The following is a 14207-nucleotide window of genomic DNA, read 5'->3' as shown; positions in this document are numbered from 1 at the left end:
GACATGACTGAACAACTAAGTACACATCTTTTCACCTGGATTATAAACCTATTGAGGGTAAGGAAAGACCATGTCTTCTCCTGCTATGCATTTCCCCACAGCTCCAAAGTGAAATCGTATATCTGTCGACTAAGATAATAAAAGCATAAATTAAAATGTTAATAATGATGCAATATGTTCCTATGATGAGTTGCCTCTCTGTTGGGTGCTTACTATAAACAAACTATAACCTTCCCGACACCATGAAAGGTAGTTATTGCTAGCCCTCAGGGCCAGGCAGAAGGTTTGAAATGTTGGGAGTGATCCAAATTATCATGGGCTGAATTACAATGTGAGCTTTTTCCCACGTAGGTATAGAAAGGTGGTTTCCAATAACTGCACCGATGGAGTGAGAGAACAGTATACAGCCAAGCCACAGAAGTGCCCAGGGAAGGCCCCGCGGGGGCTGCGGATCCTCACTGCTGATGGAAAGCTGACTGCGGAGCAGGGGCACAACGTTACTTTTATGGTGCAGCTGGAAGAGGTAGGGCCGGCCCCGCCTCCCCTCGACCGCCTAGAGCCAGGGCCTTTTCCTAAGGAATCAGGATTTGGTTCACACGTCTTTTTGTCTTTGTTTACATAGATATATTTTTTAATTTTAAATTTTATTTAAAATCTGTATTCTCCTTTTAGTTCCTTGGTATTTGTTGTTATAAGTTTGCCTTCTCTGACACAGTTCTTCGATTACTTTTATTTCACTGCAAGTTGGTCTTCATTCTTTTTTAAATTTTATTTAATTTAACTTTACAAAATTGTATTGGTTTTGCCAAATATCAAAATGAATCTGCCACAGGTATACATGTGCTCCCCATCCTGAACCCTCCTCCCTCCCCCCTCCCCATACCATCCCTCTGGGTCGTCCCAGTGCACCAGCCCCAAGCATCCAGTATCGTGCATCGAACCTGGACTGTTCTTCATTCTTACTGAACCTGTAACTTAGGGATTCTGTCTGGATTTAATCTTCTATTATTGGCACTTTTAGCAAAATGTTTTCTCAGAATACATTAATAGTATTCCTAGAACAGCTTAACACATATACATACTGAACTAACCTAAAAGCTGCTAATGCTGTCTTCCTCCTTTAATCTGAAGTCATGGCTTTTCTTTCTAAAGACATTAACCAGTCATACATATAGCATCAAGACCAATCTAAACTAACTGAATATAATTTCCTTGACATTTGAGAGGTTTATTGTTTTAATATTAATAGTGCCTCAGCAATATTATTATAAACATCAATTATTGTTTGCCAAACTATAGTTATCTGAAGTTTCTGAGTAATTAGATGGTAGAATAAGATGACATTTATATTACATATTTTAGAATGTTTACGGCACGTTTGTCATCTTGTAAGTGAAGAAGCTGGCCTCTAAAGGATAAATACCTTCATTAAATGATTTTAATTACTAAACCATGCTGTCCTACTTCAATCATGTTTTATATGTACCTAAAATATGGCCAACACCACTTTCATCCATGTGAATGCAAAGGAATCCGAAACGTTCACAATGACATCAGGATAAAGATATACAACACAGTCTTCTCCCCTTCTCTTCTGATAGTTCAGTGACTCTCCATCTCTAACATAGATAAAAATTACCTGGTGAGCATGTTAAAACAGTTTTCTGGGCTGCATCTTCAAAGATTCTCATGCAGGAGGTTGAGGTAAGACCCAGGAATATCCTTTTCTAACAGGGTCATAGGTTATGCATTATGCTTCAAGAAAAAAGAAAGAAAGAAACAAGGGCAACATCAAGAGGCCCAGACCAGTCCAAGAGGCTCTAGAGGGTGCCTTGAAGGGGAAAAGATGTAGTTCGGATTACATTGTCAGGTTTGCTCAAAATACTTAGTATTTTAATTTCCGTAGAAAAAGCTGTGCTCTAATGAGCTGGAACTCCTGGCTCCAGTGATGCTGTTGCCTTGAGTTCAAGGACCACTTAGACAAGCACTGCTCTGACCTAATACTCTTTTCTCCTGTCTCCTTAGTAAGTGCCTTTTAACCATACCCAGTTTTCTAAACACTAAGGTTCCCCAATGTTCTTCATTTGGAACTAGAAAGAGATGGGCCAATTTAGGCTAGTTGGAATTACTTGCTTTCACAGAAATAAATCTTGGGGGAGCTTCTGCCTGAGGCTATGACAGACTAGCTTGCTGCAAACCAAATAAATATGTATTATTTAGAGCAAGAGTTAGAGAGAGTGGGAAAGAGAGACACACACAGAGAAGGAGGAAGAGGACTTAAGAAATTTCAATTCTTTTCTTGAGAGATAGGAAACTCATTGTGATGAGTTATGCTGTATTTCATGTTGTATTTCCCCTCAAGAACTTTGTCTGTTCATCTGTCACACTGTTTAAGAGGTCAGATTTCAGATTCCTAGTAGAAGGTCAGACCAAAAGTGTTGGCTAAACATCTGTTGGTAGACTCGAGGTTGGGAAGATAAAGATTGGACTTCAGAGTTACCAAGTCAGCTGGGACTGATGATATCAAATCCCAGAGAGGAGAGAAGCATAGAGAAGTTATACAGTATTCTCTGTTCTTTGTTTCCTTGGGGGATTCCATGGTGGCTTACTTGGTACAGAATCTGCCTGCAAGGCGGGAGATCCAGGTTCAATCCCTGGGTTGGGAAGATCCCCTGGAGGAGGGCATGGCAACCCACTCCAGTATTCTTGCCTGGAGAATTCCATGGAGCCTGGCAGACTACAATCCATGTGGTTGCAAAGAGTTGGACACAACTGAGCCACTGACACTTTTCATGTTCACTTTTGTTTCCTTGAGTTATTTGACAATATCTGAGGGATGCAGATAAAACAGCAAGTAATCACTTAGGGTGTGAAGTCAAACATATATTTTAAAAGTATTACATTTTGAGGAGATAGAAAACAATTGAATTTAGAGACTATCAAGGGGAAAGCCCTGGTGAATGATACAAGACTAGGTCCTGTAGACTGCTCTATGCTAGGAGTAAGGACAGAATGAAATTAGACCAGACTCTCTACACCCTGAAATCCCACCTGAAATTATTTCCGTCTAATCATTATTAGAATGATTCCCCCATTTTAAATGTCAGAAACTGTAACAAATCCTCTTTAGAGGAAAATAACGTATACCAGCAGCCTTACTACTTTTTTTTTTCATGTAAAATTTAGAGTATTTAAATAACTATAGATATATCAAGAATCAGGACCAAGAACAGGAAAAAAAAACAACAGAAAAAAGAGCATATTTCCTGATATATGATTAATATGTTTATGAATATGGGGCAAGATATAAAATTTAATCCCACAGCAGTCATCAGTAGGTGGCGGTAATCAAATGGAAGTCATAGAACTACAGGTATAGGTACTGATATTAGGAACTTAGAGGGGTTTGTAGTAGACTGAACCCAGGTGAGTGAAGGATCAGTTTATTAGAAGCAATGACAGTAGGGAATATAGCATTTGGAACATAAGAGGAAAAGAGTAGAAAACAGGGAAACGAATAATGAGACCAAAGGACATGGTGGAAAGAGTGAACACAGTCATCCTGAAGGGGAGGAACTAGTAAGGAGCCAGAATTATTTTTGGAGAGATAATGTCAGAGAATTTTCCAAAAACTGGCAAAAGATATCAGCATATCAACACAGAGATTCAAGAGAATCTGTAGACTCAAAGCAGGGTATTTTAGATATTGTATTCAAACTACTGACATCATCTAAAAACGAGGAAATTTTAAAGCAGCGCAGACAAAAATGGAATGACATGTTTGAAGTGCTGAGGAAAAAAATATGAAGCTAAAGCAAAAACATTTTTCAGACAAGCAAAAATTAGAATGAGTCATATAAGCTGATTCCAGTGAAAAGAAACACTAAAGGTAATTGTCTGGGCATAAAGAAAATGACCCCAGGCAAAAGCACAGAAATAATGGAAAGAATGAATAAGAAAGATGGTGGATATGCTGGTGAACTGAAGTTAATAGCAATTTTGTAGACCAATCATGTTAATCCACTGTGGCACTTAAAATACATGCGGAATTAAAATACATGACGACAATAATATAGTATGTGAAAAGAATTAAATGGAATTAAAGAGGTTTAAGCACCATGAAATGTCTGTGAAGAAGTATTGATAAAAGTACTCTTTTGTATTGAACCAGCATGTTCAGAATGTGTGCTTTAATATCTGCTGCTGCTGCTGCTGCTGCTAAGTCACTTCAGTCGTGTCCGACTCTGTGCAACCCCATAGATGGCAGCCCACCAGGCTCCCCCGTCCCTGGGATTCTCCAGGCAAGAACACTGGAGTGGGTTGCCATTTCCTTCTCCAATGCAGGAAAGTGAAAAGTGAAAGTGAAGTCACTCACTCGTGTCTGATTCTTAGCGACCCCATGGACTGCAGCCTACCAGGTTCCTCTGTCCATGGGATTTTCCAGGCAAGAGTAATGGAGTGGGCCATTGCCTTCTCCGGCTTTAATATCTAGTCACAAGTAAAAAACAGTAAGGTAATGCTGAACTATCAAACTACGGATAGGAGAACTGGATGAATATTAAGTGCCTCATTAATCAAAATAAAGTAGAAAGGAGAGAAGAGGAGACATACTATCATTGAGACAAATTGAATAGATTTGAAAATGGCATATGCAAACACAGATATTTCAGTAGTTATATAAAATAATTAGTTATTTTTGTGGCTTGCTTAAGAAATGTGTCTAGCCCAAGATTGTGAAGATATCATACCACACATTTTTTTCTTTAGCTTTCATATTTAAGCCTAAGATCCATTTTGAACAGAATTGTTTCAGGCAAGGGCCAAAATTTATATTATATTTTCCATAAATGTAGCCAGTTGACCCAGTACCATTGAAAGACAAATATTTTCACACTGAATTTCTATATGGTCAATTGATTTATGACATAATAATATACATATATATGTGCACTTAAGTATGTGCTTTATGTCACATGAGACTTCAGTACAGTAGATAATGTATTGTCTTTTCAGTAAATGGTGCTGCAGCATTGAGTATGAGGGAACATGTGAATCTTGACCTCTCAAAACACACCAAAATAATCTTGACTGTCAGTCTAATTTTGAAAGAGAAAACTAGGGTGCTTAAAGGAAAACACACAAGGATATCTTCATGACCTCGGATTAGGAAAATATTTTTTAAACAGGAAAGAAAACCTTATAATATAAAGAAAAATATGATTTACTAAGATTACCTTAAAATTGAGAATTTCTTTTCTTCAACAGTCATTATTTTAAAAACCATAAAGGTGAAATCTAGAGGGGAAGAAGTTATTTTCAGTACGCACTTTCAATAAGGGACTCGTGCCCAGAAAAATATAAATAAATCCTACAAATCAATAAGAAAAATTCCATCAACCTAGTAGAAAATGTACAAATGATTTAGAAATCTCAAAGAGGGTAACCACATAGCCAATAAGCATATGAAAAAATTACCAACACCACCGCTTATCCAGAGAATGCAACTTAAAACTGTAATAAATTATTGCTATGTACCCATCAGAAGACTGGTATTTTAAAAGACTAACAATATCAAGTGGTGCTGTTGGGGCAACTGGTTGTTCATCCAGTGCTGTTAGGAGTGTAGATTGGCACCCTGGAGACCAGCTTGACATGAAATACTATACCTGAATACATGCACAACCTAAGAGCCACATTTCCACTCCAAAGATATATTCATCAGAAATGCATACAGTGCAAACTATTATATATAGGATGAGAAAACAACAAGGTCCTATTGTATAGCACAGGGAACTACATTCAGTATCCTGTGATAAGCCATAATGGAAAAGAATATGAAAAAGTAAATATATATACATGTATATAACTGAATCACTTTGTTGTGCTGGATAAATTAACTCAACATTGTAAATCCAACTATGCTTCAATAAAATTTAAAAACAAAGAGAAATGCATACAAATGTGCATAAGAATGTATGTAAAATAATATACATAGCAGAGGAATTCCTAAGAGCTCAAAAACTGAAAATAAACATCCATCAATATTAGCACAGAGAAATAAATGACAATATACATATAAAATGGAACACCATACAATGAAAAAGAACAAACTACTGCTACATACAGAGACTTGAATGAATCGTGTAACTAATATTGAGCTAAAGGAATCAGACTGAAAAAATGCATATTATATGTCTACCTAGTAATGGCACCCCACTCCAGTACTCTTGCCTGGAAAATCCCATGGATGGAGGAACCTGGTAGTCTGCAGTCCATGGGGTCACTAAAAGTTGGACACGACTGAGCGATTTCACTTTCACTTTTCTCTTTCATGCATTAGAGAAGGAAATGGCAACCCACTCCAGTGTTCTTGCCTGGAGAATCCCAGGGAAAGGGGAGCCTGATGGGCTGCCGTCTATGGGGTCACACAGAGTTGGACACGACTAAAGCGACTTAGCATAGCAGAGCATAGTTAAACTGCAAAAAAAAATAAGCAAAACTGATTTATGGTGATGAGAATGAGAGTAAGTATTACGTTTGGAGGGGGAGTGGCAGGGACAGTTTCTGGACTAGTCACAATTTAAAATTTTTTGGTGGTTAATGAATGCATCTACTTTGTAAAATTCAGGTTGTATATTTAAGAGTATGCATATGTTTCTTTATGCATAGCATGTTCAACAAAAAGCTGACTTAAAAATCATTTTAGAAATTCAAATAAAAATAGAATACTTTGTATTTAGATCTTTAAGCAGTAAGGAAACAGAAAACTGTTAAGGAGGTATTCATTTTCCAGACTAATCCTATACCCTGTGGTGAAGGTGAAGGCCCTTTTCCCAAAGACATAAGGAACCTGATTATGCAACTCAGAAGAACATTATCTTTTGAAGCAACAGACATCAATGCCAGAGCAGGATTCAGAATTTAGATTTTTATTTCATTTTGAAGAATGCAGTAGAGGAAAATCTGAAATAAGAAATCAGTCTTGGTCAGCTCCAACCTGTGTGCACCCTCCAGGGACAGAGGCAAGGCTCTCATCTATTTGATGTCATTTTCCACACAACCAGGATGATCAGGCAACTCAAACTTGGCTGAGTGATGTGGGAACAAATTGGGGAATCTGGTTCTAAGATGTGTGAAGTCATGCCTTCTGGGCACAAAAAGGGAAAAAAAGAAAAAACAAGTCAGTTCATTCCACTTGAATGGGTAAAGCTGCAAGAGCAAGGATGAATCCACTGCCTGCAGCTGTCAGAATCGGCCCTTTGATTTTCCTGTCTCCTAATGCAGAGCACAAAGCCTTAAGGACTGTCCCCATATAAGGAGGCCCCAGAGAGCTCACATTTGATTGTGAGATTCTGTGCTCATGAGTCACAAGCTCTCCTTACAGAAACAACATCAAGTTCTCTGTTAATCTCTGGATTATATATGTAGGCAGAGCTCAGGCATGTGATAAGCAATGTGAAATACAGAAGAGCTCAAAGTCTTATAGAACCTGGGGAGCACTGAGACTTGAAAAAAAGATCCCATTCGTGAGTGCTTGCATGGATTGTCTCATATAGATCCTGCAGTGGGTAAGTAAGTATTACTGTTATCATTTTATAGATGGTACAGTGGAAGCACAGAAAGGCAGAGTAAATCACCTAAGATCACACAGCCAGCTATAGTAATGCAGCCAGGAGTCAAATCCAGGACCTATGGTATCCTGCCTTTTATCACTTGTCTATAGTGGAAACAACCATTTTTCTGGCAAAGAACTTACTGTGGTTCCCAAGGCTTCCTAGAAACGCTTGGCTGGGGCAGGTAGTAACAAGGATCAAGGAGTAGAAAGAATAGGCCGAATTATCTATGTCCAAGCCAAGCTGGGCTATGGCTGCTGCTATATTCTCTCTCTTTTTTTTTCCCACCCATCTTTTTTTTTTTAATTGAAGGATAATTGCTTTACAGAATTTTGTTATTTTCTGTCAAATCTCAAATTGAATCAGCCATAGGTATACATATATACCCTCCCTTTTGAACTTCCTCCCATTCCCCCCATCCCACTCATCAGTATGTAAACCAAGATTTCCCCCTGGATTTTCTGAGAATATCCATGGCTCTTGAGATCAGCTTCTTGAAAACCATTTCAGCAATGAGAGAAGCCAAATCCGCTCTTGGGTGTCCTCCTCTTTGCAAAACTATGCCTTTATTGAATGACTACAGTATTTCTAGCACTGTTTTATCCCTCTAAAAAATGTTGGAAAACAGAATATGAAGGCAGTATTTGAGGACTTTAACATCTATGTATACCAAACTTCTCCAGAGTCTTGAGTATGAATTTGGCTATAATATTGCTTCAGTTCAGTTCAGTTCAGTCGCTCAGTCATGTCCGACTCTTTGAGACCCCGTGAATCGCAGCACGCCACGCCTCCCTGTCCATCACCAACTCCTGGAGTTCACTCGGACTCACGTCCATCGAGTCAGTGATGCCATCCAGCCCTCTCATCCTCTGCCGTCCCCTTCTCCTCCTGCCCCCAATCCCTCCCAGCATCAGAGTCTTTTCCAATGAGTCAACTCTTCGCATGAGGTGGCCAAAGTACTGGAGTTTCAGCTTTAGCATCATTCCTTCCAAAGAAATCCCAGGGCTGATCTCCTTCAGAATGGACTGGTTGGATCTCCTTGCAGTCCAAGGGACTCTCAAGAGTCTTCTCCAACACCACAGTTCAAAAGCATCAATTCTTCGGCGCTCAGCCTTCTTCACAGTCCAACTCTTGCATCCATGCATGACCACAGGAAAAACCATAGCCTTGCCTAGACGGACCTTTGTTGGCAAAGTAATGTCTCTGCTTTTGAATATGCTATCTAGGTTGGTCATAACTTTCCTTCCAAGGAGTAATATTGCTTAATTAAATTTAAAACAACAACAACAAAAAAAACCCCTTATGTATGCTACTGGTAATACATGTGTTCTCTACATCCTCATCAAAATTTCTGAATTCACTTCTCATTTCAATTTGTTCCTAAATTTACTTTGAGTAGAGTGTCTGAAATGCTCTCATATCTAGGACCAGTTCTTTATAACAGTGGGGATATTAATGCCATGCTTCTGATGCCCCTAAAGCAGCAAGTCCTCCAGGTGCCACAAGAGGTCCCAGCTACATGTTGATATGACACTGTAGTGTGATTACTGAGATGTGGGCAGAAGATTTCCAAGCCAGGATAATATTTTGTCGTTTGGACACCAAGGATCATGCTTCTGCGTCTCATGGTTTATTCCTGGTTCAACTTTCTTCTCCAAGTTTGTCTCATGTCTGAGGGGCTAGGTTAGGTTAAGGACTGATGCTACCCCCTCCACCTTTGTCCTCAGCTGTGTATGTGTGAGTGTGCTTAATCGCTGTTGTGTCTGACTCTTTGTGACCCCATGAACTGTAGCCCCCCAGGCTCCTCTGTCCATGGGATTCTTCAGGCAAGAATACAGGAGTGGGTTGCCATGCCCTCCTCTAGGGGATCTTCTCAACCCAGGGATCAAACCTACCCTATCTTTGTCCTCAGTTACTTACATATAACCCCCTCCAGACACACACACACACACATAAGCTATGTCCCCTTTGTGTATCAACTAAAGTACTAGAGACCTGAGGAGTCAACTGTTCCACCAGTTAGTTATGTATGTGTGTTTATTTGTTCTTCAACAAATATTTTATGAGTTCCAACCTTGTAGGAACTCAAACCCATCAAATACTTTTCATTTATGAGTAGACATGTTTCAGCTTGTGGAACTACATGTTTTGGACTAACTAGGATCTCTGCTGTATCAAGTTTTAAGTAGAAATTTCAACATACAATATAGAAAGTACTAAGTAGTTTGTATTTATTCAAAACAAAAATTAATTTATTGGATACATTATAATAAAATCTGTATTGCTGCTACTGCTACTGCTGCTGCTAAGTCGCTTCAGTCGTGTCCGACTCTGTGCGACCCCATAGACGGCAGCCCACTAGGCTCCCCCGTCCCTGGGATTCTCCAGGCAAGAACACTGGAGTGGGTTGCCATTTCCTTCTCCAATGCGTGAAAGTGAAAAGTGAAAGTGAAGTTGCACAGTAAGTGTCCAACTCTTAGCGACCCCATGGACTGCAGCCTACCAGGGTCCTCTGTCTATGGGATTTTCCAGGCAAGAGTACTGGAGTGGGTTGCCATTGCCTTCTCCGAAAATCTGTATTAGATCATTATAAATATCTATAAACTAATATATAATAGCACCCTTCTCTTTTCTGACATCTCCAAATAAATGATCAATATTATTAAGACATGAATCATGTCCTGCCTGTTTGTAACTCTGCTTACCATGTCTGCAATATTGGTAGGAACTCAATAAATGTGTGTTGATTTGAATAGACTTCCTCCAGGAGAGTAGAGATAAAGCCTAAACTTGAAAAGGCTCTTAAGATTCGAATAAAACCCTAAACATGTTAGTCTTTATCTGAAATCTAAAGCCCTTCCTTTATTCTGTATTAGTGCATGTCCTAATTCTAACATAAGAATATCAATGAAAACCTTGCTAAAACCAGAGCAAAGAAGAGAACTTCCTATTGACTGTAGATAATCAAAGGTACACTGATGCTTGTAGCTCCGTGTACGATAGTTGGGACCTGAGCCAAATTTTTTCCAATTTGAGAAATGCAAGAAATGTGATCGCTTTTCATAAATGGTATGTGAGGCTACCCCCACACCTCCCCCCCACACACATACATCTAGGTGATACAATGACTCCATATACAAACCCTTCAAAACCATACAGCTTGGTTACTCAGAGAACCACAGAGTTCTGTTAACACTGATGAAAAGCCCCCTTGTCAGGAACCCCATCTCTGCTGCTTTGAGGGTTCTCTCCAAATATATGAGAATAAAAGAATCTTCATTGGAAGCAACAAGGCGAAGGAGCCAGTCTTGCTTCCATCCCAGACCTACTCATTGTGGAGGATCCAGGAACACATACATGTGAACACCCACACTCACACGGCAATATGCATTTATGCATCATTGTTTTCTTAAGGATAAGGAACAATGATCCAGGAACAACCAAGAGGGGAGAGGAAGAATCCATGAAGCTGTGTTTAAGAAGCTTAACATTTTACATTTTGTAATGGCTCCTGAATTTTAGGAAGCTGATCAAAAGTGTTCTGCAGAGATACCCCAGCAGCATCCGATGAGTGGTAGCATCTGTCTGGAGACTTGCTTAAGATGGATATCCCCTAGACCACTAATGAGCACCTAATGAGTCTATGGACTTTCAATGTGATAACCCGGCTTTCTAGGGAAATCCAATGTGACAACCTGAAGGCACAGGATGAATGGTGAAGGCCCTAATCAGTCTTAAGAACTCAACAAAAGTGATTTGGAAGGCAGTCATTTGAGAGGACTGCTAGGCGGAAGTAGTGTCTGCATGTTACGGGAGATAATTAAATCTGTTTTAAACAGCTGTAAGAATAAAGAGATGCAATTCACTGCATAATTTAAGACTTTTAAATTAAATCTGAGGCAGGGGACTAAAATTAAAAACTTTGATCCGTATCTCATTGTTTTAATACTTCAATTTACATACAAAGACTGGAACTTAATAAGGAAAATTCATGATTATAACTTCTTCTGTGAGATTTAACTTGGAAATGTGAAGGCTGTGTCCTCATTAAATGGATTTCAATGAGCTGTAATTTCACATACATTGAAAGACTTACAGCCACATAAAAGTAACCACAGTGTAATAACACCTCATAAATTTTGCAGAATGCTGCCCACCATCAGATGGTAGAAAAGATGACTTTTGATAATTGTGTGTGTGAGTGTATGTGTGTGTGTGTATGAGAGAAAGAGAGAGAAACTCATCTGTTGAATTGATAAAGGGAGCTGACCTACTTTTTCATTTGGAGAAAGAGTTGGCATGAAGAGTTCGCAGGAAGTGTTAAGTCCAGGCAGGTATGCATCACTTTCTAAGCCAGCCCAGATCTGACTCAGAAGATTCAGCTGTTTTCTTCTTCCACACAAAGGAATGGAAGCTGATTTCAATGAGCCATGGAGATTTAAGAGGCTTTCTCATGTATTATTCCTTACTCCATGCAGCTTTATTCTCTTTGACTCTAAGCAAGGTAATTGAGCCGCTTCATTTCTTCTCCCTTGTTGCTTTGGGTTAAATAGGAAAGAAAGAAATGAGGCAGGCAATATAGATTGTCTTTAGCCTGAGGCCTGATGCCTGAAGTTCAGATTGAATTCAGGTTAGCAGCTCTAAAGTCCCGCTTTTCTCTTCCCTCAGTACCGGTTCCACATGCATTGGTGTATTTCTATCCTTTAGGGTTTCAGAGAATAGGTGTTTGCAAAACACTTCAGTCTGCCTTGACAAGCAAAGAGAGATACTTGGTTCATACTGAGAGTTTCGGTACAATAAGCATCCAAGGGCCGGAGTCATAAAATCGTCTTCAGTTTGGATTTTTAATCTTTCAACCTGTCTGCTTCAGGCCCTCCACACAGGGGCCCACCACCCCTTGAATCAGGGCTGAAGCCACGCAATTCTTGCCCAAGTGCATAACTTCCTCAGATTTCTGGCTTTACACTCCGTCATTCATTATTCCATGACTCTGTCTTACCAGCCCACTCCTCTGTGTAATCCACTATTCACCTATAGTGGAAAATCTCCAGCAGCACTTGGATAAGGTCTGCGTCTTCACCTAAGAGTGGAGATTATTTCAGCAGCCTGAAGAGATGTTGGAACATTGTGGATGTCCAATAACGCCAACTGAAAGAATAGTTTTATTACAATGGCAGGTTACCCAGTCTAGAAATGACAACTAGAATCATCACCATTCTGCTCATCTTTAATTTATAGGTGAAGGAATTGAGGTCCAATTGTAAAATGCATTTCAGAGGACAGTTAACTATGTCTTCTAACTTCCAGGTCACCACCTGCCTTCTGTAGGGCACTTCTTCCACATATAATACACCTGTAGACCTCTATAAAATCACTGAAATCTCATCAACCTAATAACTTGGGAAAGTGATGAAGTGACATCTGGGGCAAGAAATCATATATCCATTTTATAGGCAGGATCCCATGACTCAAGTCTACCAAGTGATAGCTAAATATAGAAGTTCTGAAAGCTATTTAAAAATGTTAACAGCATAGCATAAAACAGTGTAATAATTCCAGTGCTGCCATTGTGGTGGTGGTTGTTTTGTGTGTGTGTGTGTGTGCGTGTGTGTGCACACATGTGTGCAATATCATTGGTTAATATGGTATTCACCAGAGTAAAAATGTAATCTCTGGGTGGCATGATTATGAGCAATTTGAACTTTCTTCTTCCAAATTTCATCCTCGTTCCACAGTTTTCTCAAAGAATTCATCATGGCTTTTCTCTTTGTTCTTTCTTCTAATAAGGTTAACATATTTTATCATATTTTAAAACTAGAGAAGAAATATAGGTTTATTCCTAAAGGAATCTTACTACTATTCTTTCTTTTAAAATGAAATTGTTCTTATAGCATACCTGAATGTTTACTTTTAGAGTGATTTTTTTTTAATCATTCAAAACCACTTACACAATGTACATCATTGAGCAGCCCCAGAGTTTCCCTGCCGAAGCCAGCTGGGGTGATTCCTGAGGCCACAATGCAGTGGTGGCAGACAGCATATCAGTGCCCTTTACCACCTGAAAAAGGTTCAAAAGCATGATGGGCCAAAGTTCTGATGGCTCTATACCACAGTGTCTGGATGGAGGAAGGGGGCCTCTGTTTATAGTTGTTTATCTACTTATACAAGCCAAATGTTGACTTACAGTATTCTGTTCTATTCAGACAAGCACAGAAGACATAAAAAGGAAATTTGGAAATTTTTTGTTCATTTAGACACATGGTGCTACAGTTTATTTGTAAGTGAGAAGGTAAACCATTTTGTGATGTTATAATAGAAAGTTCTTAGTCTGAGCATTAGATCCAGAAGTATTTGGATATTTAGTTAGGCAAGCTCCAAGAATCATAGTCCTCAAAGAAGGGTCTAGCCATCTGTATTTCATCAGAAAGAAGGTGAAGTGCTCATCCAGTCAGATTATTTGGTGGATCCAGAATCCTGTCTCTCTGGTATCACTGGCCTTGTCAGACCCAAATTTTTCTGGTGAAATCATAAAACCCCATGGACCACCCTCCATACTGTTGTGAATGTTCTCCCTTAAGGTCAAAGGATCCAAAT

At 39.3% G+C, this 14207-nt stretch overlaps 1 protein-coding gene across 1 annotated transcript in view; it reads left to right on the top strand.

Annotated features, from left to right (window-relative positions):
- Positions 1-14207, top strand: part of SORCS1 (sortilin related VPS10 domain containing receptor 1) — a 673129-nt gene that overhangs the window by 491285 nt on the left and 167637 nt on the right. Inside the window, exon 18 of the mRNA XM_045164209.1 lies at positions 352-523. Coding sequence (XP_045020144.1) covers positions 352-523 — 172 coding nt within the window. The remainder of the gene's footprint in view (positions 1-351; positions 524-14207) is intronic.

The sequence above is a fragment of the Bubalus bubalis genome, chromosome 23 (genome assembly GCF_019923935.1).
Source record: "Bubalus bubalis isolate 160015118507 breed Murrah chromosome 23, NDDB_SH_1, whole genome shotgun sequence".
NCBI classification, from domain to species: domain Eukaryota; kingdom Metazoa; phylum Chordata; class Mammalia; order Artiodactyla; family Bovidae; genus Bubalus; species Bubalus bubalis.
Note: the sequence above shows the minus strand (reverse complement) of the source record. Positions and strands in the feature narration are given on the sequence as shown.